The sequence below is a fragment of the Sprattus sprattus genome (genome assembly GCF_963457725.1).
Source record: "Sprattus sprattus genome assembly, chromosome: 1".
NCBI classification, from domain to species: Eukaryota; Metazoa; Chordata; class Actinopteri; order Clupeiformes; family Clupeidae; genus Sprattus; species Sprattus sprattus.
Genome location: NC_137920.1, coordinates 62,295,628 through 62,316,996, shown reverse-complemented (window position 1 = coordinate 62,316,996; position 21,369 = coordinate 62,295,628). Strand labels below are relative to the sequence as shown.

At 40.2% G+C, this 21,369-nt stretch overlaps 4 protein-coding genes across 4 annotated transcripts in view; all 4 read right to left on the bottom strand.

Annotated features, from left to right (window-relative positions):
* LOC308364290 (protocadherin gamma-A11-like) overlaps positions 1–21,369 on the bottom strand; it is a gene marked incomplete at its 5' end in the record, with an annotated part of 212,701 nt that overhangs the window by 134,668 nt on the left and 56,664 nt on the right. The gene's annotated exons all lie outside the window — the stretch shown is intronic.
* On the bottom strand, positions 460–7,271 carry LOC308365345 (protocadherin gamma-A12-like; the record flags this gene model as incomplete). The annotated part of the gene is made up of 2 exons (XM_080838735.1): positions 6,797–7,271; positions 460–2,330 (listed from the first exon to the last, which is right to left on the bottom strand). The coding sequence occupies exons 1-2, from the start codon at positions 7,245–7,247 to the stop codon at positions 460–462; spliced, it is 2,322 nt and encodes a 773-aa protein (XP_080694861.1). The 5' UTR covers positions 7,248–7,271.
* LOC308365245 (protocadherin beta-16-like) lies at positions 8,578–11,022 on the bottom strand (the record flags this gene model as incomplete). Its single annotated transcript, XM_080838621.1, has 1 exon — positions 8,578–11,022. The coding sequence occupies one exon, from the start codon at positions 11,020–11,022 to the stop codon at positions 8,578–8,580; it is 2,445 nt and encodes an 814-aa protein (XP_080694747.1).
* LOC308365157 (uncharacterized protein) lies at positions 11,205–20,703 on the bottom strand (the record flags this gene model as incomplete). The annotated part of the gene is made up of 3 exons (XM_080838501.1): positions 11,205–11,315; positions 12,956–15,418; positions 18,289–20,703. The coding sequence occupies 3 exons, from the start codon at positions 20,701–20,703 to the stop codon at positions 11,205–11,207; spliced, it is 4,989 nt and encodes a 1,662-aa protein (XP_080694627.1).

The window sequence follows — 21,369 nt, the reverse complement described above, 5'->3', positions numbered from 1 at the left end:
AGTTTAGAAGTATTTAAACATTGTGGCAAATGCAGAAAAAAAGCGCTATGTATGTACATTTCATAGCGACCAACCCATTCAACGCACCACCCATGAATTTCAACGTGTTGAAATAAAAGCACTTACAAACTATTTAAAAATGAAACCTCAACAATGTCACTGCTGCTGTTTTCAAACAGTCTTCACACTGATGATGGATATTATTACAGTAAAAATAAAACAAAGACAAGTTATCATGAATGCTGTTAGGTCCGACTTTACAAACTACTATGTCCAATACAATACATACAGGTAAACTTCAAACGCACCTTAACAAAAGCTGGGTGGCCAAACCTTTAGCTGATGTACCCATGGACAAGTAATGTAAGAAAATCATAAAACGTAGTATAATAGAATCATAGAAATGTAGCGTAAGAGAGAGTCAGGACTATATTAAAAATATGCAAATCAATAATGATCTTAAAATTGATTTACCAGTGTGGATGTTATAGATCCATTCCCAATAAAGTCAAGACAGTCACTGTTGTCAACTGGGCTCCGTTTCAGAGTGGTGCCAGAAGGCAGCGTGTTGTCATTGTAGGATGTAACAAACTTGAAGTCACTCGTACGTGACCCTGTCGTCATATAGGCGTCATAATTGTAAGTACTACGGAGAGTTCCAGTTCCATCAACATCTGCATAGTTGGGAGGTAGATATGCACTGGGAATGGCTACTGCTCCATCAAACAACAGTCTGGGCTTTCTCCTATGACACAACCTCACAGCAATGATCAGAATGATGAAAGTGAGGAAGAACGTAGAAACAGACACCAGAGCAATGATCAAATAAGATGTGAGTTTAGAATTGCTCTCCTCATAAGACATGTCTTTCAGTTCAGGAACTTCAGCCAGGTTATCAGAGATGACTAAATATACGGCACAGGTTGTAGAGAGAGAGGGCTGTCCGTTATCTTTCACTGAGATCACAAGGTTCTGCTTCATGCTGTCAGATTCAGAAATGTCCCTCTGAGCCCTGATCTCTCCACTGTGGAGACCAATAGTGAAAAGTCCCGGATCAGTCGACTTCACGATCTGATATGACAGCCACGCGTTCTGTCCAGAGTCAGCATCAACAGCGATCACTTTGGAGACCAGCGAGCCAGAAAGAGCAGCTTTAGGAACCATCTCAGTCATGAAGGAGTTTCCTTCTGGAGTAGGGTATAATATCTGAGGAGAGTTATCATTCTCATCTGTTATGAACACACTCACAGTCACGTTGCTGCTGAGTGGAGGAGAACCATTGTCTCTGGCTACAACCTGAACTTTGAAGCTTCTGAACTGCTCATAGTCAAAGGGCTTCACAGCATGGATCACCCCTGTGTCTCCATTAATAGATAAATATGAGGAGACCGGAACACCATTGACCTCACTGGGCAACAGAGAGTAGAACACTGTGCCATTCTGTCTCCAGTCTGGGTCTCTCGCAGTAACAGAACAGACAGAGGAGCCAGGCTTGTTATTCTCAGTCACATATGCGCTGTAGGACTGCTCCTCAAATACAGGAGGATTATCATTTATATCTGAGACAGAGAGATGGAGGATCTTGGAAGAAGTCAGTGGTGGATTGCCTTCATCAGTTGCAGTAATTGTAATATTATAATCATCTAAAAACTCACGGTCTAACTCAGCTGTTGTAACCAGAGAAAAATAATTCTTTATTGACTGATTTAATTTGAAAGGAACGTTTCCCTGAATAGAGCATCGAACCTGTTTGTTTCTATCGGAGTCTTTGTCCTGTACGTTTATTATGCCTACTTCTGTGCCTGGTACTGCATTTTCTGGAATTTGATAATTAAGGGATTTGATTAATATAACAGGTGCGTTGTCGTTAACATCTGTAATGTCTATAACGACTTTAGCATTGGAGGCCAATCCAGCTCCATCCTTTGCCTGAACACGGAGTTCATAATTACTTTCCTCCTCGAAGTCTATTGGTCCTATGACTTTAATCTCTCCACTGACTTTATCTATGAAGAAAAGTCTGGCTGCTTCATCGGATATGCGACTAAAGTAATACGTTACCTCGCCATTTGCACCTTCATCGGCATCTATGGCACTTACAATAACTGCAACGGTGCCTGCTGGGGAGTTTTCGGGTAGAGTGACTTGATAGACTGGCTGACTAAAAACTGGCAAATTATCGTTAGCATCCAGTACAGTGACGTGTATGGTTGCAGTACCGGATTTCTGCGGAGCTCCTCCGTCAGTAGCAGTAAGTAGCATTGTCACCTCCCGCTGCTGTTCACGATCGAGCTCTTTGTCTAAAACTAGTTCGCTATACTTCCCTCCATCTGAATTAGAATGTACAGCTAAAATAAAATAGTCGTTTTTCTCCAGTGAATAGCCTTGGATTCCGTTTCGTCCTATATCCGAATCATGTGCTTCATCTAAAGGGAAACGAGCCCCTTTGTCAGCAGATTCGCCTATTTCAAAATTAATTTCATCTTCCGGAAAACGAGGTGAGTTATCATTTATATCTTGAAGCTGAACAGTAATTCGGTGCAATTCCAAAGGGTTTTCTAATACTAGCTCGTATTTTATAGAGCATGATGCTCTTGACCCACACAGCTGTTCACGGTCTATCCTCTCAGCCATTACTAAATCTCCCGTCTGCAAAGTAATTTCACATAAATGTTTTCGATTACCCTCCGAATCTATCCGAGCTTTGCGCACTGACAGGCTTCTTGCATGAAGTCCCAGATCCTTCGCTAGATTACCGATCACAGCTCCTCGTTTCATCTCCTCTGGAATGGAATAGCTCAAATCTCCATGACAGTAGCGCAGATGGATAATGAAGAAGGCTATCCAGAAATTCCAGTTTGAATGGCTGAGGCATTTCGATATCATTCTGTAATAATCCATAAAATATCCTTTGAAACGGAACAACTCGAGTAAATCACTGAGGAGTCCCACGCGTAGTGTCCGAGGACTAGTCAGCCTTCTTCACTATATCGTCGTGAAGAATGCCTTTGTTTTATTTAAATATTATAGCACTGGGTGGAGAACTGTGTCTATCCGTCCTAAGCTGGTCAATAGCGACACTCAGAGACAAAAAATAGAACTGCATGAAGTGATCCATACATTGACGGGCAACATTTCGTGTCAATAACTTACATCACATTGCCTTCTCAGCCAACCACATTAAATATGCCTTACTATGTCAGTGACATGTTAGGTTAAAACTGTAATGGATTGTGATGAATAAAGCATTTAAATACCATCTTAGCAAACACTTTCCAATATCCAGTGTCTATGAACCTGAACCACACTTGAATCTATAGCCACAACCATGCACTTTTCAGAGGGCAAATTAGAGCTTCCAATCATTTTCCTCTATTGGTGTGACAGGAAAACAACAGTCATTCATTTCCAAGCCATCAAAATGAGTTGTTGTCTTCGTTGGTGTCTCATGACTGAATATGAAGGTAAAGTGCACTGAACTAATAGTAATTTCAACACCCTACCATAAGGCAAATTTGCACTATTTTCCAATATAATAGTCATCAGGTGCCTTGTTTGGCTATGTCTGCTCCTCATTATGGTGAGCTGTAAATGAGCATCAAGTCTGAACCCTGTTAAAAGCCAATGTCAAACTTTTTTATATAACTGCTAATCTTCTGTTTTTTTTTTTTTTTTTTTAATGACTATAGTGATGTGGGAAACAGTGGATCGAAAATATATGACTAATATTACTTCAACTCTCTAGTTTAATGACTATAGTGATGTGGGAAACAGTGGATCGAAAATATATTACTAATATTACTTCAACTCTCTAATTTGAATAAAATGGCAACAATGACTATGCACACTCAAGCTCACATAGACACACACACACACTTGAATATGAAAACACAGACACACTCACACAAGCACTAATAATATGGGAGGAGTCAAGAATTGGCATAAACATAACCAACAAGTAACAGCATCTCTGGCATCAGCAAAAACAGCAACAACAAAAACACTTTTTTTGCATTTTCTTTCCGCCAAATATGTATGTGTTGCAATGAGAAAGGCAATTCCTCACAATTCCTTCAGCTGCAAGGTTAACTTTTCAGGAAGATTGATTTCTCTTACAAGGTCATTATCAAAAAAACTGAAAATGTTCAATTGTATTCAAAAGCCATAATCTCAATAATGCATCACATTGAAACACACATGGGCCTTTTAGTCAGCAAAAGTATCGCGCACTGTCCGAGTGTGTTTTGCCAGCCTGTTATAAGATCTGATGACTGATTCACATTGTAAAGTGAAAATCACAATGTTAAAAAATATATTTCATATGAGAAATAAAGAAGTCACAACCTGGCAGCTTTCCCCCCGAAACACTTAACGGTTCCTAATGTAGTAAAACGTCTACAACTACAAATAAAGTATTGACATAGCCTACCAGGAAACTGTAAACTTTTTTTTTTTTTTTTTTTTTTTTTTTACTGTTACCATAAGTACTCCACAAGCCATTGGCTAAATATTCAAAACAAAACATGTGCTGCAGAGCAACTACAATTTAAACACTACTTCAACTGACTCAGGACATATCTCAACATTTTATTAGTCTTTCATTAGACAATTGTATTTCAAATATGGATATCCATCTATAATAAATTCATACCTGAAGCTCAAGTTGTTATTTTAATTCATACTTGTAATGGTTGTACAACCATTGCACTGATATGTTTTCTTCTTTCTACAAAAATCAGTAAATCTCAAAGTTCATAACAACAAGGTTAGCAACTGTGTGTTTCATATAGCTGGTGGCACCTATTCTGCCCAGGTATATAACCTACTGATATACACACCCCAGTATTACTTTTCAAATATTTTAGTGCAACACCATAATCACACAAGTCATAAGAAGATTTGAAAAGTCAGTGTTGTGACTTATTTACCAGAGTGGAGAATTTGGATCCATTGTCAGTGAAGTCAAGTGAAGTGAAGTTAAGACAGTCACTGTTGTCAACTGGGCTCCTCTTCAGAGTGGTGCCAGAAGGCAGCGTGTTGTCATTGTAGGATGTAACAAACTTGAAGTCACTCGTACGTGACCCTGTCGTCATATAGGCATCATAATTGTATGCACTGCGCAGAGTAGCAGTACCGTCAACATCTGCATAGTTGGGAGGTAAATATGCACTGGGAATGGCTACTGCTCCATCAAACAACAGCCTGGGCTTTCTCCTATGGCAAACCCTTATGGCCACAATCAGAATGATGAAAGTGAGGAAAAAGGTAGAAACAGACACCAGAGAAATGATCAGATATGACGTGAGTTTAGAATTGCTCTCCTCATAAGACATGTCTTTTAGTTCAGGAACTTCAGCCAAGTTATCAGAGATGAGTAAATATACGGCACAGGTGGTAGAGAGAGAGGGCTGTCCGTTATCTTTCACTGAGATCACAAGGTTCTGCTTCATGCTGTCAGATTCAGAAATGTCCCTCTGAGCCCTGATCTCTCCACTGTGGAGACCAATAGTGAAAAGTCCCGGATCAGTCGACTTGATGATCTGATATGACAGCCACGCGTTCTGTCCAGAGTCAGCATCAACAGCGATCACTTTGGAGACCAGCGAGCCAGAAAGAGCAGCTTTAGGAACCATCTCAGTCATGAAGGAGTTTCCTTCTGGAGTAGGGTATAATATCTGAGGAGAGTTATCATTCTCATCTGTTATGAACACACTCACAGTCACGTTGCTGCTGAGTGGAGGAGAACCATTGTCTCTAGCTACAACCTGAACTTTGAAGCTTCTGAACTGCTCATAGTCAAAGGGCCTCACAGCATGGATCACCCCTGTGTCTCCATTAATGGATAAATATGAGGAGACCGGAACACCATTGACCTCACTGGGCAACAGAGAGTAGAACACTGTGCCATTCTGTCTCCAGTCTGGGTCTCTCGCAGTAACAGAACAGACAGAGGAGCCAGGCTTGTTATTCTCAGTCACATATGCACTGTAGGACTGCTCCTCAAATACAGGTGGATTATCATTTATATCAGACACAGAGAGATGGATTGTCTTGGAAGAAGATAATGGTGGATTGCCTTCATCTGTTGCCACAATTGTAATATTATAATTATTGACAATTTCACGATCAAGTTCAGCTGTTGTAACTAGTGAATAATAATTCTTAATAGATGGATTTAATTTAAATGGAACATTTTCCTGAATAGTGCAATGTACCTGTTTATTTCCCTCTGAATCCTTATCCTGCACATAAATCATGCCCACCTCTGTGCCAGGCAAAGCATGCTCTAAAACCTGATTCTTGAATGACTTCAGAAATATAACTGGAACATTATCATTGACATCCACAATATGTATAACAACCTTGGCAGTAGAGGCTAGTCCTGCACCATCTTTTGCCTGAACACGTATTTCATGTTCCCTTTTTTCTTCAAAGTCAATGGGTCCAATTACCTTAATTTCCCCACTCATGCTATCTACTGAAAATAGTCTTGCTGCTTTATCAGAAATACGATTGAATCCATATGTGACCTCGCCATTTGCTCCTTCGTCTACATCTGTTGCACTAACCGTAACAATTACAGTACTTAAAGGGGAATTTTCAAGTAGGTTCACCTCATATATTTGCTGAGTGAACACTGGTAAATTATCGTTAGTATCTAAGACAGTGACATGTATGGACACAGTACTCGATCTCTGCGGAGTTCCTCCGTCAGTAACAGTGAGCAGCAGTGCTAGTTCCTGCTGTTGTTCACGATCGAGCTCCTTATCTAAAACCAATTCGCTGTATCTTCCACCATCAGAATTGGCATGCACAGCTAACGTAAAATGGTCATTCTTCTCCAGAGAGTAGCTCTGTATGCCGTTTCGACCTACATCGGCGTCGTGTGCCTCATCTAAAGGAAATCGTGCACCTTTATCTGCGGATTCCGCTATTTCAAGATTAATTTCATTCATTGGAAAAACAGGTAAGTTGTCATTTATGTCTTCAATGTGGAGAGATACTTGATGTAGCTCTAGTGGATTTTCTAATACCAATTCGTATTTCAGATTGCATGATATTTTAGATCCGCAGAGTTCCTCGCGGTCAATTCGATCAACGACAAAGAGTTCGCCAGTTTGTAGATTTATGTCACACAAGCGTTTATCATTGTCTTCCGTATCCAAACGAGACTCACGGTAAGAAAGTCCCTTTGCATCAAGGCCAAGATCCTTCGCTATATTTCCAACCACAGATCCTTTCTTCATCTCTTCTGGAACCGAATAGCTCAAGTCGCCATGACATGCATGGAGAAAGACAAAGATCAATGCCGAACAGAATATTATCCACGGCGAGAAACCCATTTTAAATCCTATGACATCAACGTGATATGGGTCTTTGAACAGGTAATAAAACCATCCAATACAAGTAAAAAATAAGTTTCTGTATACGACAAGCCTGTATTTAAGATATGTCTTGCAGTAAGGTTTCCAAAGACTCGCAGGCACTGGTCTTTCTGGATATAATCGTAATTTTATGTTAAAGCAGTGGGAGGAAGGATGATGTTAAAGCGATAGATTAGTCAAGTGCGACACTCTGAGTACTAAACTCGAATTGCAGGCTTCATATATTCTCCAAAAAACTAGCCAGCCTCTCACTTGTTAAACAGTAGCCTATTTAAGGTTTACCATATTAATGTCTTAGGAAAACAAACAAAAACATACAAACTGCAATGAGCTCACGAGTTACGGGCGGCTTCATAATCATTGTTACTCAAAATGGATATTGACAAGTCTTTGATATATTTGTGCTGTGTTGAATATAAAGCCTTTGCAAAAAATTAATTCATGTTCAAGCTATTTAAGCATCACATACTTGAAATAACAACAACAGAAGATAAGAACGTCTATTTAACTTTGCGAAACGTAGACCCTATCACTTTGAAACACATCTCCGAATCCGAAAGAATACCACTACTCTCTATAGCTACACTCTTTTCTACAACCACCTCCGCGTCCTAGCACACACAAACACCTACACCACAACAACCTATTTTGAAAAACACCAGGCCCGTATATGCTGCACACGTTCTTAAGCAGTTTAAATCGTCAGTGTCAAAAATCTGCAAATTCATGCAAGCTAACAAACTACAGGTTTTAACACTTGATACGGATTGGCCAACGCTGTCCACGCACGTGGTGCTGAAATAGCATACGTAAAAGTGACACCGACTTACTCCAAAAACCTTTAGCGATTTAAAAAGCGCTATGCAGAAGAGAGCAAAGGCAAAACAGAATCATACAAAGCAGTGGCAAATAGCAATATAAAGTAAAACTCAGACTGTAAAAAAATTATGTAGAGAGCTAACACTCAACTAGATATCTACACACACTATGTCCGTTCCAGTGTGTGTGCACACAAACACACACATAACTTGGATTCACGTTATAAACACATCTCAGACATGCTGTATTTACACATTGTGCTAAATGCAGCATAACCTCAGTCTAAAAGCAACAGGCATCTACATTTAATTATGACTAAACGTATTTAACGCACCACAGATACATGAGTCAGGATCATATGAAAATATGCTAATTAATAATTATCTTGAAATGTATTTACCAGAGTGGATGACATAGATCCATTCCCAATAAAATCCAGACAGTCACTGTTGTCAAGTGGGCTCCTCTTCAGAGTGGTGCCAGAAGGCAGCGTGTTGTCATTGTAGGATGTAACAAACTTGAAGTCACTCGTACGTGACCCTGTCGTCATATAGGCGTCATAATTGTAAGCACTACGGAGAGTTCCAGTTCCATCAACATCTGCATAGTTGGGAGGTAAATATGCGCTGGGAATGGCTACTGCTCCATCAAACAACAGTCTGGGCTTTCTCCTGTGGCAAACCCTTATGGCCACAATCAGAATGATGAAAGTGAGGAAAAAGGTAGAAACGGAGACCAGAGAAATGATCAGATAAGATGTGAGTTTAGAATTGTTCTCCTCATAAGACATGTCTTTTAGCTCAGGAACTTCAGCCAAGTTATCAGAGATGAGTAAATATACGGCACAGGTTGTAGAAAGAGAGGGCTGTCCGTTATCTTTCACTGAGATCACAAGGTTCTGTTTCATGCTGTCAGATTCAGAAATGTCCCTCTGAGCCCTGATCTCTCCACTGTGGAGACCAATAGTGAAAAGTCCCGGATCAGTCGACTTGATGATCTGATATGACAGCCACGCGTTCTGTCCAGAGTCAGCATCAACAGCGATCACTTTGGAGACCAGCGAGCCAGAAAGAGCAGCTTTAGGAACCATCTCAGTCATGAAGGAGTTTCCTTCTGGAGTAGGGTATAATATCTGAGGAGAGTTATCATTCTCATCTGTTATGAACACACTCACAGTCACGTTGCTGCTGAGTGGAGGAGAACCATTGTCTCTGGCTACAACCTGAACTTTGACGCTTCTGAACTGCTCATAGTCAAAGGGCCTCACAGCATGGATCACCCCTGTGTCTCCATTAATGGATAAATATGAGGAGACCGGAACACCATTGACCTCACTGGGCAACAGAGAGTAGAACACTGTGCCATTCTGTCTCCAATCTGGGTCTCTCGCAGTAACAGAACAGACAGAGGAGCCAGGCTTGTTATTCTCAGTCACATATGTGCTATAAGATTGCTCTACAAATATAGGGGGATTGTCATTTATATCCAAGACTGATAAATTAATAGTTTTGGAGGATGAAATTGGTGGCACACCTTCATCAGTAGCTGTGATGGTGATATTGTAATCACTAATTTGTTCACGATCAAGTTCCCTAGTAGTTACAAGTGAAAAATAATTTCTTATTGATGGATTCAATTTAAAAGGAGCATTCTGCTCAATGGTGCAGCGAACAGGGTGATTGCCCTCTGAATCCTCATCCTGAACATTGATAATACCAATTTCCGTGCCAGGTGTAACATCTTCGGGAATTGGGTTTTTAAGTGACTTAATAAATATCACGGGTGCATTATCATTTACATCAGTTATTTCTATAAATACTTTTGCATTGGAGGCTAAACCAGAGGCATCTGAGGCCTGGACTCTGATTTCATACTCTGTCTCATCCTCAAAGTCTATTGGTCCTGCCACTTTTACCTCTCCACTCATTTTGTCTACTGTAAAGAGCCTGGCTGCTTTATCAGATATGCGACTAAAATCATAGCTGACCTCCCCATTTGCTCCTTCGTCTGCATCGGTGGCGCTTAAAGTCAGAAACACGGTGCCTAAAGGGGAGTTTTCAGGTAGGCTGACTTTATAAATAGGTTGACTGAATACTGGTAAATTATCGTTTGCATCAAGTACAGTAACATGTATGACTACAGTACCGGATCTTTGCGGGGTGCCCCCGTCTATGGCCGTAAGCAATAACGTCACCTCTTGCTGCTGCTCACGGTCCAGTTCTTTGTCTAAAACCAATTCACTGTGTTTACCTCCGTCGGAATTGGCATGCACAGCCAAAGTAAAATGCTCATTCTTTTCCAACGAATAGCCTTGTATGTCATTGCGCCTGACATCCAAATCATGTGCTTCGGGTAATGGAAACCGTGCGCCTCTAACTGCGTTTTCGTGGATTTCAAGTTTAATTTCATCGTTTGAAAACCGGGGTGAGTTATCGTTTACATCTTGAATTTGTAGCAATATCTGATGCAATTCCAAAGGCTCTTCCAAGACGAGTTCGTACTTTACAGAACACGAGACCTTAGAACTGCACAATTCTTCACGGTCTATCCTTTCCGCAATCACAATTTCTCCAGACTGCACGTTAATATCACAAAAACGTTTACGCGTACCCTTCAAATCTAACCGAGCTTTACGCGATAATAATCCTCTTGAATCGATCCCGAGGTCCTTTGCTATGTTTCCGACCACAGCTCCTCGCTTCATCTCCTCTGGTATAGCATAGCTTAAATCGCCATTGCTGCCGGGAAGTGCGATGATAAAAATTGTGAAAAACAGGAGTGTGTTAGAAAAACAGTAACACCTGAATCCCGTCCACATTTTGAAACAAGTTCCTTGTGAACGTAAAAAGCCAAAGTTAGTACAACGCAGAGCATATAATAAGGTGAAAAGCAGAATGATTTTTGCGTCTGTTATCCGCTGTAATGCCGACATTTATGGCTTGGGAGGGTGTATTCTTAATCTAATATTACAGCAGTGGGTGGAAGTGTGTGCTCAAGTGGTCAACGCTGGTCAATAGCGACACTTGGAGTGCTGTGTGAAAACTGCACCGTCTGAGGGCGCAGGGCATGAAACCAATTCAGCACAAAGTAACAAAATGCCTCATCATTTGACTGCAACAACAATAACCAGAGCCATAATGAATGAAACAACTGCTTAAACAGCCGTGGCTTAAGATGCCCTGGCCAAAACACATTAATACTACTATTCAGAATGACAAAATGACTTCTAAAGAACATCAATTAACAAGCCAGTCTTAAGCAAGGTTATCTTCCAAAACCAGTCAAATATGACGGATCATTCTGAGTGCCCTTACATTCACTGATGGTCAGAAACATTAATCAAAAGTTTTGACTACACATTCATCACACATTGAGATTTTTTGCCAAACACATGTTCTATAAAAAGTGGGGAAAAAATCCCAAAGCTTTTGTATAGCTATTACACATAGAAACTGTATGTAATCAAAATACTGTAGGGTAAAGTTAGCTGAAATAAGGCCACTAAATGCAACAAGGAAAAGCATGCATTAGTGCTTAAAAAAAGAACAATATCTTTGGTTTCCTGATATACAAATATATTTCCTAATATACGTTGATAAACAAACATGAGCGTGTTTGGGCAATGAAATGCCATGTCAATAAAAAACAAAAGATTTCTATTTTGGCAACAAATATTCAGTTTATGTGTAATTCATAAACATAGTCACAATAAGCACCTCCATTAGCCTACAGTGTTTAAGAAAAGGGAAAATCTCCCAATAGAGTTTTAACAGACTCGTACAAAGGTAAAGATCCAGAGAATTTTTTAAAGACTAGAGAAGAGAAGGAGAAGCATTACTCAGTTCGTTCTGTGGTAAAATAATAACAAACCTAATTTATCCTTTGAAACAAATACGAGATCTTAAACACAGGCAACTAAACAGCTTTTCATCCAGTAGGCCTGTATAAAATCATTCCCATGATGTTCCTGTGCAGCTGTAAATATCAGTCAATAATTGGTAACTATTGCATTCTAGTTCATTGTTCTTTTAGCTGCATTAACACTGAAAGGGATTGGCTGATGATGGTTGACAACGTTTAGTAAAACATGATTGTTGATGCTTTTAGTCAGCTATGAAAATTGCCTCCTTAGTTTTGAGTTATCATTTATGTTCAACATAAAATTAGGACACACAAACACGAACCAATCAGGCCATTATATGGTGCACAAGTTGTTTAGCAGTGTAAATCGTCACTGTAAAAAATCTGCATAATATTACAAGCCAACAAACTACAGGTTTTACCACTGGATAAGGATTGGCAAGCGCTGTCCACACACGTGGTGCTGAAAGAGCATTAGTAAAAGTGACACAGACTCACTGCAAAAACTTTTAGAGATTTAAAAGTGCAACTTCAAAAAAGAGAGTGAAGACAAAGGCAAATCATAAATAGCAGTGGCAATGCCAACTTGGGAGTGTAAACACACTAACAGAAATTGAAACCCAGATGCATAGAGAGCCAACACACTACTAGATATACTATACACAAACATGTCCATGTGCAAAAACACACAAATAACTTGGATTCACGGTGTATAAACACATCTCAGACCTGTTGTATTTAAACATTGTGCCAAATGCAGCTTAACCTCAGTCAAAAAGCGATATGCATTTACATTTCATAGTGACCACACCTTTTTAACCCAACAGCCATGAATTTAAGTCAGGATCATATGAATATGCAAATCAGTAATAATCTTAAAATTGATTTACCAGAGTGGATGACATAGATCCATTCCCAATAAAGTCAAGACAGTCACTGTTGTCAACTGGGCTCCTCTTCAGAGTGGTGCCAGAAGGCAGGGTGTTGTCATTGTAGGATGTAACAAACTTGAAGTCACTCGTACGTGACCCTGTGGTCATATAGGCGTCATAGTTGTAAGTGCTGCGGAGAGTTCCAGTTCCATCTACATCTGAATAGTTGGGAGGTAAATATGCGCTGGGAATGGCGACTGCTCCATCAAACAACAGTCTAGGCTTTCTCCTATGACACAACCTCACAGCAATAATCAGGATGATGAAAGTGAGGAAAAAGGTAGAAACGGAGACCAGAGCAACGATCAGATAAGATGTGAGTTTAGAATTGCTCTCCTCGTAAGACATGTCTTTCAGTTCAGGAACTTCAGCCAAGTTATCGGAGATGAGTAAATATACGGCACAGGTTGTAGAGAGAGAGGGCTGTCCGTTATCTTTCACTGAGATCACAAGGTTCTGCTTCATGCTGTCAGATTCAGAAATGTCCCTCTGAGCCCTGATCTCTCCACTGTGGAGACCAATAGTGAAAAGTCCCGGATCAGTCGACTTCACGATCTGATATGACAGCCACGCGTTCTGTCCAGAGTCAGCATCAACAGCGATCACTTTGGAGACCAGCGAGCCAGAAAGAGCAGCTTTAGGAACCATCTCAGTCATGAAGGAGTTTCCTTCTGGAGTAGGGTATAATATCTGAGGAGAGTTATCATTCTCATCTGTTATGAACACACTCACAGTCACGTTGCTGCTGAGTGGAGGAGAACCATTGTCTCTGGCTACAACCTGAACTTTGAAGCTTCTGAACTGCTCATAGTCAAAGGGCCTCACAGCATGGATCACCCCTGTGTCTCCATTAATGGATAAATATGAGGAGACCAGAACACCATTGACCTCACTGGGCAACAGAGAGTAGAACACTGTGCCATTCTGTCTCCAGTCTGGGTCTCTCGCAGTAACAGAACAGACAGAGGAGCCAGGCTTGTTATTCTCAGTCACATATGCGCTGTAGGACTGCTCCTCAAATACAGGTGGATTATCATTTACATCCGATACAGACAGATGGATTGTTTTAGAAGAAGACAATGGCGGTGAGCCTTCATCAGTAGCTGTAATTGTTACATTATAATCACCTGCAAGTTCACGGTCCAATTCAGCTGTAGTAACCAGTGTGTAGTAGTTTTTAAAAGACGGATTTAATTTAAAGGGAACATTCTGCTGAATGGAGCAGCGAATCTGTTTATTTCCCCCTGTATCTTTATCCTGAACATTAATTATCCCTACTTCAGTGCCTGGGACTACATTTTCAGGGATGGGTGCATTAAGTGATTTAATAGATATCACAGGTGCATTGTCATTAACATCTGTAATTTCTATGTCAATTTTAGCATTGGAAGCCAGCCCTGCACCATCTTTTGCCTTAACCCATACTTCATACTCATATTTGTCCTCATAGTCTATAGGTCCAATTACTTTGATCTCTCCAGTCACTTCATCAATAGAAAACAGTCTGAGCGCTTTATCAGATATGTGACTAAATTCATAGGTGACCTCTCCATTCGCCCCTTCATCTGCGTCTGTAGCAGTCACGGTCACAACAACAGTACCCAGAGGAGAGTTTTCTGGTAGACTGACTTCATAAATGGTTTCACTAAATACTGGAAGATTATCGTTTGCATCAAGGACACTAACACGTATGGCTGCAGTACCAGATCTTTGTGGAGAGCCTCCGTCACTAGCAGTGAACAACAATGTCACCTCCTGCTGCTGTTCACGATCAAGCTCTTTATCCAAAACTAATTCACTGTATTTTCGCCCATTCGAATGAGAATTCACTGCTAGGCTAAAATAATCGTTCTTCTCAAGGGAGTAGATCTGAATTCCGTTTCGCCCCACGTCGGAATCGTGCGCTTCATCCAAAGGGAAACGTGCGCCTTTAACGGCAGATTCTCCGATTTCCAGTTTGATCTCACTCTTCGGAAAACGAGGTGGGTTGTCATTTATATCCACAATCTCTAGTGTAATCTGATGTAATTCCAAAGGGTTCTCCAAAACCAATTCGTAGTTTAACAAGCATGACGGCTTTGACCCGCAGAGCTCCTCGCGGTCTATTTTTTCTGCAATAACCAGTTCTCCTCCCTGAAGTTCGCAAAAACGTTTGTCATTTCCTTCCATGTCTATTCGAGCCTTACGATCCGATAGTCCTTTAATACTGAGACCAAGATCCTTTCCTATATTGCCAAACACCGTCCCTTTCTTCATTTCCTCTGGCAAGGAATAGCTCAGATCGCCATTACAAGTGCACACAAACACAGCAATAAATGCAATCCAGGACACAGCACGAAAACGAAAAATTCCCTCGGATTTCTTCATCGTGTTCTCACAAAACAAACTGTTCGTGGTACTCCAGTGGAACACCAAACAAGACTTGATTCACAAATGAAAGTTACGTTACCTATGAAATATCGTTTAGTGTTAGACTACCATATCTAGGCGTGTGCGTCGTCGTTTTCATGGATAGACTAAAGTCTCCATTATAATATTAAATCAAGGGGTGTGGACATGTTGGTAAATTGCTAAAATTTGTTAAATAGCGCCACTTGCAGTTTTTTTCAGCATATTGCATATTCAGTCAAAGATGCCTTTAGAGCAGTGGTTCTCAAACTTTTTCTGTCATTCCCCACTTTGAACAAGGGGGCCTTTTCAAGCCCCACCTGTCCCTCATCGCTCCCATAAAATGCTAGGCCAAGCTTAAAATTGTCGAAATTATTAAAATAACCACAAGTAATATCAAATAGCATCTTATTTAGGTCAGCAAATGTATATTGCATTGAGTGATTTCATGTTTCATGTTGTAGTGTATTGTTGTTATGGACACGCACACATGAACGGATTATGAAACCATGGGCCCCTGGTCCTGGACGTGTAACAAAATACACCACTTCCAACCACAAATAAGAGATACATTTAAGCCACCTTTCATATTGACAAAAACAAAGTCTAACTCATGGGCTCGTTCGGTAATCCATTCCTGCACGCACACAGTATTGTATTGGTTTCTGTTGACGGACTTTTACTTTGACCTCAGGACCTAATGACCTAGGTTTCAATGTAATTATTAGTCATTTAGGTTACGTTATAATATGTGACGGTTAGCACACGATTTACGACTCCGTTGGTGGCTTAGCACTTATTATTAAAGTAAAATGTTGTTGCTCTGATTCTTGGTGTAATGAATCTAATAGGTACTTGCTGTGTTTAATTAAGATACCTTCTAAGTATTTTCCATTTCTTGCGTATTACAGTTTAACTCGTAAGTTTTCACCTGACATCAGTTAAGGAGCAAGGCGCTCCCTACCTGGCTCGTGAAAACGAGTTTGGCTGACTTTTGAACTAAGACGTATTAGAACGTAACGTAAATTACTAAAACTAGTGTTTCTCAAAGTGTGGGGCGCAGAGACGTGACAGGTGGGGCGCGAATGGACACGAAGAACGGGAGAAAACAATGACTACGTTTTTTCGCTCTCACACTGTGATAAATATGTTTAAATACGATGTGATAAATACGTTTAATTTCTATGAACTGTGTTACTTCGTTGAAAGGTAAAATGTAATAGAGTTTCTGGGTTCCAATCTGAAATACAACAAATATTATTGTATCAATTTTCTTTAAACACACAAGATAATTCTGAATGGCGATGCTATCCTAAATATACTTTTACGGGTTAAGTTAATGAATTTGGGTGTGCTCGTTTTGAAGGGCTGTTGTGGTTGCATCCTCTAACATCAACTGTCCTAAATTGATAAGAATCCCTTGCTGCAGACTGGAATGTCTGTAGATAAACCAAGAGCACAATTTTGTCATTATTTCAGTATTCAGTGTACCTTTGTCTGAGCACCTCTGATTTAGAAATACCAGAAGCAGTTTATCACATACTACAACTACTGCATCACCTTTAGTTCACTGGTACATCCGCACATGTATATTTACTGTTCCAAACTGTTTCAGCATTCAGCATTATTGGTAACAGTACATGAACTTTCTAAAAACCTACTTTGAGATTCTATATAGTCAGGAAAAAAGGATTAGAATGTAATCCCTGAATGTAAATACCTGCTGTCTGAAATTTTAACATGGGGCCACTCGTAACAACATGCCACAACCAATCTAAACCAAAACACTTAGAGCCATCTGTTGAAAGTGAATATATGGAGCATTGCATACGATTATAGTCATCAAGGTATTTAAAAACTGACAAACAGAATACAATAGTCATATAGAGTGGGATATCCACAACAATTGTAAATTTAGCCTTCCTTGAACAAGCGTGGTCATTCAGTCTGATGAACTTTACCACAATGTCAAATACATCATTATCACCAATGCATATTCCACTGGGCACCAGAAACCTCTTACTCACAATGCATGGAAAATAAATCACCTTTTTTAAACGATGTTTTACTGAGCTAAGCTCAATAGTGCAAAATATTTCCTTACATACACCATAACTGACAATATGGAATCATACCACTATTTAATATTCTTCCACTGACTTTATCTGAGGAGGCTTCTACCATCAAAGTTCTCTCTGAATAAGAAGTTCATGCCTACTAAGAAAAAACACTATAGTCTCTGTTGCTAGTTTAAATCAACAATTAACTTGATAGAATCATCCATGCTTATTTCATGATCATCATCAAAGCCTAGACAACACAACACAGATCAACCCACAAACTACAGGTATCTGAGGGCAATACATTTGGTATTGAATATCACAGATCAGACAGAAGAAGTTACAAGTGTACTCAGCATTAAATGAGTGAGCATATGAATGTTTCTAATGCTGAAAATATAAAGAGAATGAATATGATTTAAAAGACACCCCAAGGAATATAGCATAATCTCAATAATAAGCCATTTTGAAATGTACCTGTGATTTGAATCTAATGGGACTATTCTAAAGCGACAAAACAGCTCAAATGCAATGGATTTGGTATTAAGGTCAGAGCAGACATAGCAGAGAGAAAAAGATACCAGTGGACTCAGCATTTAAAAATGAGTGAGCATTGAGTAACAATTTCTAATGCAGGAAATCTGAAGAGAGTGAATATAACACACAAAACACGCCATGGAATAAAGTATTACTTCAATTTTGAAAATGTTTTCAAATTAAGCAGTTATTTGAAAGTAAAGTAACTTGTTTGGAAAAACAGAGAACCTAGCTTTCTCCTAGGTGATTACAAAGTGACCTATGAATATAAAACAAGTCTGAACAAAAAGTATTTCAATTATTTACCAGAGTGGAGCATTTTGATCCATTCTCAGTGAAGTCAAGTGAAGTGAAGTTAAGACAGTCACTGTTGTCAACTGGGCTCCTCTTCAGAGTGGTGCCAGAAGGCAGCGTGTTGTCATTGTAGGATGTAACAAACTTGAAGTCACTCGTACGTGACCCTGTCGTCATATAGGCATCATAGTTGTAAGTACTACGGAGAGTTCCAGTTCCATCAACATCTGCATAGTTGGGAGGAAAATATGCACTGGGAATGGCTACTGCTCCATCAAACAACAGTCTGGGCTTTCTCCTATGACACAACCTCACAGCAATGATCAGGATGATGAAAGTGAGGAAAAAGGTAGAAACGGAGACCAGAGCAATGATCAGATAAGATGTCAGTTTAGAATTGTTCTCTTCATACGACATGTCTTTCAGTTCAGGAACTTCAGCCAAGTTATCAGAGATGAGTAAATATACAGCACAGGTTGAAGAGAGAGAGGGCTGTCCGTTATCTTTCACTGAGATCACAAGGTTCTGCTTCATGCTATCAGATTCAGAAATGTCCCTCTGAGCCCTGATCTCTCCACTGTGGAGACCAATAGTGAAAAGTCCCGGATCAGTCGACTTCACGATCTGATATGACAGCCACGCGTTCTGTCCAGAGTCAGCATCAACAGCGATCACTTTGGAGACCAGCGAGCCAGAAAGAGCAGCTTTAGGAACCATCTCAGTCATGAAGGAGTTTCCTTCTGGAGTAGGGTATAATATCTGAGGAGAGTTATCATTCTCATCTGTTATGAACACACTCACAGTCACGTTGCTGTTGAGTGGAGGAGAACCATTGTCTCTGGCTACAACCTGAACTTTGAAGCTTCTGAACTGCTCATAGTCAAAGGGCCTCACAGCATGGATCACCCCTGTGTCTCCATTAATGGATACATATGAGGAGACCGGAACACCATTGGCCTCACTGGGCAACAGAGAGTAGAACACTGTGCCATTCTGTCTCCAGTCTGGGTCTCTCGCAGTAACAGAACAGACAGAGGAGCCAGGCTTGTTATTCTCAGTCACATATGCACTGTAGGACTGCTCCTCAAATATAGGGGGATTATCATTTATATCAGATACAGACAGATGGATTGTCTTGGAAGAAGATAATGGTGGATTGCCTTCATCTGTTGCCAAAATTGTAATATTATAATCACTGACAATTTCACGATCAAGTTCAGCTGTCGTAACTAGTGAATAATAATTCTTAATAGATGGATTTAATTTAAATGGAACATTTTCCTGAATAGTGCAATGTACCTGTTTATTTCCCTCTGAATCCTTATCCTGCACATAAATCATGCCCACCTCTGTGCCAGGCAAAGCATGCTCTAAAACCTGATTCTTGAATGACTTCAGAAATATAACTGGCACATTATCATTGACATCCACAATATGTATAACAACCTTGGCAGTAGAGGCTAGTCCTGCACCATCTTTTGCCTGAACACGTATTTCATGTTCCCTTTTTTCTTCAAAGTCAATGGGTCCAATAACCTTAATTTCCCCACTCGCACTGTCTACTGAAAATAGTCTGGCTGCTTTATCAGATATACGATTGAATTCATATGTGACCTCGCCGTTTGCTCCTTCATCTGCATCTGTTGCACTAACCGTGACAATTACAGTATCTAAAGGAGAGTTTTCAAGTAGGTTCACCTCATATATTTGCTGAGTGAACACTGGTAAATTATCGTTAGTATCTAAGACAGTGACATGTATGGATACGGTACTCGATCTATGCGGAGTTCCTCCGTCAGTAACGGTGAGCAGCAGTGCTAGTTCCTGCTGTTGTTCACGATCGAGCTCCTTATCTAAAACCAATTCGCTGTATCTTCCACCATCAGAATTGGCATGCACAGCTAATGTAAAATGGTCATTCTTCTCCAGAGAGTAGCTCTGTATGCCGTTTCGACCTACATCGGCGTCGTGTGCCTCGTCTAAAGGAAATCTGGCACCTTTAACTGCGGATTCCGCTATTTCAAGTTTAATCTCATTCTTTGGAAAAACAGGTACGTTGTCATTTATGTCTTCAATGTGGAGAGATACCTGATGTAGCTCTAGTGGATTTTCTAATACCAGTTCGTATTTCAGATTGCATGATATTTTAGAACCGCAGAGTTCCTCGCGGTCAATCCGATCAACAACAATGAGTTCACCGGTTTGTAGATTTATGTCACACAAGCGATTGTCATTGTCCTCCGTATCCAAACGAGACTCGCGGTAAGAAAGTCCCTTTACATCAAGGCCAAGATCCTTCGCTATATTTCCAACCACAGATCCTTTCTTCATCTCTTCTGGAACCGAATAGCTCAAGTCGCCATGACATGCATGGAGAAAGACAAAGATCAATGCCAAACAGAATATTATCCACGGCGAGAAAACCATTTTAAATCCCATGACATCAACGTGATATGGGTCTTTGAACAGGTAATCAAACCATCCAATACAAGCCAAAGCTAAGTTTATGTTTACGACAAGCCTATATTTAAGGTATACCTTCCTGCCAGGTTTCCAAAGACTCGCCGACACTGGTCTTGCTGGATGTAATCGCAGTTTTAATATTAATGGGGTGGGAGGAAGGATGCTGTTAAAAGGAAAGACTAGTCAAGGGCGACACTCTGAGTACTAAACTCGAATTGCAGGCTCCAGATATACTCCAAACGCCGAGCAGTGTCCCACTTGTTAAACAGTTGCATGTATAAGGTCTACCATATTAAAATATTAGGAAAACAAAAACAAACAACCAAAAACTTAATAACTGCAATGATCTAGTGAGTTACGAAAGGCTTCATAATCATTGTTACTTAAAATAGATACTGACAATTCATTGACATCTTTCGGCTGTGTTGAATATAAAGCCTATGCAAATTATGATTCATGTCCATGCTATTTAAGAATCACATACTTGAATTAACAACAACAGAAGATAAGAACGCCTATTTAACTTGCAAAACGAAGGCCCTATCACTTTGAAACACATCTCCGAATACGAAAGAAAACTCGACCTCCACTCCTCTCTATACACTCACTACTACAAACACCTCTGCATCC